General features: G+C 27.4%; 1 protein-coding gene across 1 annotated transcript; it reads right to left on the bottom strand.

Annotated features, from left to right (window-relative positions):
* Nucleotides 1–719: 719 nt before the first annotated feature.
* On the bottom strand, nt 720–4245 carry LOC136086708 (uncharacterized). The gene is made up of 7 exons (XM_065809006.1): nt 4075–4245; nt 3625–3701; nt 3245–3438; nt 2807–3133; nt 2099–2254; nt 1763–1955; nt 720–1668 (listed from the first exon to the last, which is right to left on the bottom strand). Exons 1-7 carry the CDS (start codon nt 4227–4229, stop codon nt 1349–1351), a joined length of 1422 nt encoding a protein of 473 aa, XP_065665078.1. The 5' UTR covers nt 4230–4245; the 3' UTR covers nt 720–1348.
* Nucleotides 4246–5336: the final 1091 nt, after the last annotated feature.

The following is a 5336-nucleotide window of genomic DNA, read 5'->3' as shown; positions in this document are numbered from 1 at the left end:
TTTTTAAATGTTGGGCTTTTTTTTATAAGCCTCACTGATTTTTCTCCGATTTTATATTTGTTGTTTGGCAAATTTAAAAAATACACCAAGAAAATAACTTAATTGAAATTGAATCAATATTATGTGAGAATTAGAATTTTATATTAAAAAAGTTTTTTTAGTGCAAACTAAAAAAAAAAAATTTTTTTTCGTACTTAGGGCCGGACTGACAAAATCTTATATTATGCGCAGTGGCGCAGCAAGTGATATAAGCGCCCTAACTATAAAGAAATGTGTTCCGAGCATGCGAAACGGGGAGATTTCCCCTAATTATCTTGTAGACTACACCACTAAACCCAATGCATTTTTTGAATAGACCAATAAATATAAGTTAAGATAAATATATAAACTACTTAGAAAAGTTTGTAAATTGTAAAGTTAGTCGGTAATTTTCGCCGTATTATATATATTCGACACCGAAGCTGGTGTGCTAAGTCTCTCGACTAAGCAAAGTGAGATACATATCCAAGGCGCATCAAATTTATCACACAGGGTTCCTACCAGATAAAAAAATAACTCAGTTGTTAATTTTGAGTTACAAGCACTGGCGTAGAAACAGGGGGATGGAAAAACGATTGTCCCCAAATAATTCCTAATTTCTATTTTTTCAATTTAAATTCTGACTGCCTTAGCTCCCCCTCCCCATCCCCTACTTAATTTCTGAAGAAGGTAAAGGGCTTTTCACGATCAAACTTTGAGAAGGGTTGCATTATTGTTTGCTCTTTACTTTTACGTGGAAAAATGGTTGCAAAAGCAAACAGGTACTGAATATTGAATATAGTTAACTAAAAAAGACAGTCATCGTTGCTACTGAAGCTAAAAAGACTACTTTTAATAAGCTAATTTTATTCATAATATTGAGTTTAAATGGTATAGATATATAATTTCTGAATCGAGAATAAATTTCAAGTAAAATAAAATAAAAAACAAAGTTTTGATTTTTTAAAGTTAAACAATGTGCCACCTTAAATTTAAATAAATTTAAAAAAAACATGAGCATCTTTTTTGTTTATTTATACACGGTCTGAGTCGCATGTTCTCAGGAGTAGTCTGATAATATTTAAATTTTTTTTAAACTTTTAATTATTCAAAAAATAAACCAACCGCTCTCCACTAAAAACGAACGCCGTGGCCCATAAGTGCGTAAAAAAAAAAAAAAAATACAATTAGGGTGATATTTATTTACACCCCAGAGCCTAAAACTTATTTTATACTTAGTAATGCTTTTAATATGTTTGTGGCTATGAAAATAGCCGTTTTTAATCGCTCTTCTTTAGAGACTTTCTCAGCGGAGTCAAATGTTAGGTATTTAAGAATTTTTTAAAATAAATTTTCTTTTTTTTACACATGATTTAAGCTGGATGTTCTCCGGGTTTGTCTTTTGGTAATGGGATTTAAGAATACTTTTTAATTGGATCGTTGGACAAGGAATTGATTGATATATATTTTTCAGTTTATTGAACTCCATGTGTATTGACTCACCGCCTTGTTCGCCATAAAATCCAAATCCCGCTCTCCATTTTTCTAAAAACGGAATAGCATGATGTTCCAGCATATGCAACTTTGGCGAAACTGAGGCCTCGGGCCAATTTTCCCGATAAAATTGCATTAATTCGTTTATCTTCTTTTCTGAACAATTTAAATATTAATGTAATATAAGTTATAAAAAAAATCAGGAATAGCACTAAAGCATATTTTACATTATAAAAATAATAAAACTTACTTAAAATACTTAATTTTTCTGCTGAAATAGTATTTTTGGATGAAAATATGTAATAACATTGAGCAAATTTATCAAAGAGCTGCTTGTATTGTTTGCTAACTTCAATTGACTTTGTATGTATTTTTGTCCCTGAATACCCATTGTCATAAACAAACTTAGGAATAGAGTTGCATAACCGAAGTATTGAAGGTTTCTAAATAGAAATATATTTTAATAGTTAATACTTATTTATTATTAACAAAAAATTATAGTTAATACAAAGTTTTACCCTGTTTATAATAAAATTTATTAAATAAAAGTTAAAAAGTAACAAAAACTTAAAAAGTAACATATTACTTTTAACATTTTATGCACATGATTTCCAATAAAACTTTTTCCATGATATGCTTGACGTTGAACATTAAGCTGCTGTAATATTGCCTCGATCATTTGTGTGCAAGGTCCCTGACCCTTCTTTAAAAAATATTCTTCAAGAGTATTACATAGATTTGTCTAAAAAGAAACTTGTAAAACACTATGCATATCAAAAATAGAATGACTTTAGGTTTTAGCGCATTGTTAAAAATGATGCGAAGGTTTTAGCGCAAGGGTTAAAAATGACTAAAAGGTTTTTAAAAATTTTTATAGAAATTATACCTTTTTAAATTAAAATATATTTTTTGCTGCTTATTTTTTGTGATCGCTCAAAACCTCTTACATCTGGGGCTAAAGCCACTTTTGCTCCCCTCACCACGTCACTGTTATTAACAATTGAGGTTCACATATAACAGCAAACTAAGTATTCCCATAGCTAACATTAGCATTTCAAGTTTGAACTTACTTGAGTGCTTAATAAAATAGGGCATGAGAATTTAAATTTTACGACTTTTAAAGCCCTGATTACACTGAATGTTTTTATTTTATCCATTGGATATAACTTCTGTTAAAATTTAACAAGTGAAATTTATAATATATGGTTTCTTATTTTGAAAAATGTACAGTTTTAAGAATACAAACTTCACTATTAAGAAATTATAACTAATAAACTCTCAATCCAAAAATTACCTTTTTTTCTTTTTCATTGTTAAGTAAGTCAATTTCTTTTAAGTAAAGAGATTGAACATCGTCTACATCATCTGAATTGCTAACTGCAGCTAATAAAATGACATCATTAACCACTTGAATTTGATCATCAATATTAAGAATGTCTATTTGAAGATTCCACAACTGCTTTTGTTTATTTATAAAAACGTCATACTCTTCTGAGCATTTTATGCTGCTTTTTAGAGGTTCAGCAGCCATCATTATGTCCAATCGATGAACTTCTTCTTCAAACATGTTAAAAAAATTTAAATAAATACCAAGAGCCATGTGTAGACTAGGTAAAGACACCTAAAAAATTAAAAATAATTTATATAAAGTATAGTACTTTGATATTATTTTTGAATATCATGCTCATAGTGATTTTTCACTGTCAAAGTAAAAAAAATAATCAAAAATCACTTGGTCTAGTGGTATTTTTAAAATTGGTTCGCTTATCACATTATTGAAATTTTTTGCAATACTCTTTAGTCCTCCATTTTTCATAAACCTTTTATGATCTAAACATAAATCTTCCAATGTGCGATATTTCATCTCAGGGTCAATACATTTCATATCGTTTGCTGTCGCATAACAGAAAAGACAACAATGCCTCCCTCAAGAATAAAATAAACAATATATTGATAAGTAAAAATTAAATTACATTATTTTATATTATTAAACAGGGCCATCATTTTGAATTTTTAGGTAAGATTATTGATAATTGGTTTTGTGATTCAGTTATCTCTCTGATTTTCCTGATAAAGAAAAACCTATTAATTAAAAATTTTAAATAAAAATACCTGAAGCTCCTGAAATACCATAAAGTGCACAAAGAAACTTATAATCACCAAAAATGAATACTCTAATATTTCTATCCCTATAAATAAAACTAAACGTGTTATTCGCAAATGATTGTAATAAATCTATACTTTATAGAAGTGTATAAAGATTATCAAATGAACAATATAAACATTATCAATATATTTTAACTACTATTCACCTTATAAAGATAATCTAAATAAAAATAATCAACAAAATAAATAAAGATCTAAAAAAAAAGGTGTAAATAAAGATAATCAGCTTGTTAAAGTCTTTTTTTTTAAATCTCCGAGTTGCTTTGTAAAAATGCCTTCACTAGTTTTACTAAACATAGCCCAAAAGATACCTAGTTATGAAGGCGATGCAAAACAAAGGGAAAAAAAAAAGATTTTATTATACTTTATCGCAAATCGCATTTTAAGAAAACTTACTTATACTTCATTTTTTGTAGATCTTCTATTTCTTTTTCAAATCTTGAAATGGCAACTTTAATATTGATTTGATAATCCTTTGCCTCAAAAATACTAAAAACAATAGTGTTATCTTTGCTGTTTGGGTTTATGGTATTTGCTACTTGGTAAGTCATTTTAAAACTTCCTCCGCCATAATCCCTCCTATTTTAATCTGTATCTCTTTCTCAGGGAAAAACTCGTGATAATGAAGACTTTTACAACTATAGAAAAGTTATAAAAAATATATATATATTAACAATATATAATACATTAATATTAACAAAAATTGGCTAGTGATGATGAATATACACATTTTAACAACCTTAATACAAAACCCTCACGTATTTTACATCACATTTTGCATTAACTTATCATTATGTTGGGGGTCAAATATGTATTAGTGTTAATATGATATATTGTCGTACTTCTATTTGTATTTGATTAAAAATAATTTTAATATTATTATTTATATTTGATCAAAAATTATTTTCAGTTCATAAATCATATTTAAGACCCCCCTTATAGTCAGTAAAAAATGAGTTATATGCAAGCCAAAGCACTATTCTTAACCCTAACCATGACTGTCTAAGAATAAGATTTTGGAGAGGGTATTTTTTTTATATAATTTAAATAAAATATATTAGCTCAATAAAGAAAAAAAATTATATCACAGGTAAAAATTTTAATTTATTACAAACTAATAATAACTCGAAAGATCATAACTTTTTGTAAAACTTCTTATTGTTGACCTGTGAAAATGTTAATTTTCAACAACAACAAAAATTGTAACCTGAGATAAATAAAAAGCATCAAAAAGATAAAAGATTCATAAAACTTCTTACAAAATTTCTGTCTAATTTTAACGCCCAAATTTTGAAAAATATCAATTTAAAATGTATAAACAAACAACAACAACAGTATGATACCTATAAAAGTAACTTAGTTTTAATCGTAAAATTATACATATGCATATCAATTTTCGTTGATTCTATATAAAAAACGGTACTACTATAAGTATTTTTTCCAAAAATTGTATTACAACAAAGAAACAAAAACAATTTATGCAAATAAATTAGTTGCTAAGAAAAGTTAATTCGGTTTCGAAGGTCCACAGCCATTTTGAAAATTATTCAACTTGCTTAATGCCAACGCGCTTGCGTATAATAACTTGGCGCTTTTTAGTAAAGTTTGAATGACCGTGAGCTGTATACATACGTATATGCAATGTGATCTTGTTAAAT

The sequence above is a fragment of the Hydra vulgaris genome, chromosome 11, assembly GCF_038396675.1.
Source record: "Hydra vulgaris chromosome 11, alternate assembly HydraT2T_AEP".
Classification (NCBI taxonomy): domain Eukaryota; kingdom Metazoa; phylum Cnidaria; class Hydrozoa; order Anthoathecata; family Hydridae; genus Hydra; species Hydra vulgaris.
Note: the sequence above shows the minus strand (reverse complement) of the source record. Positions and strands in the feature narration are given on the sequence as shown.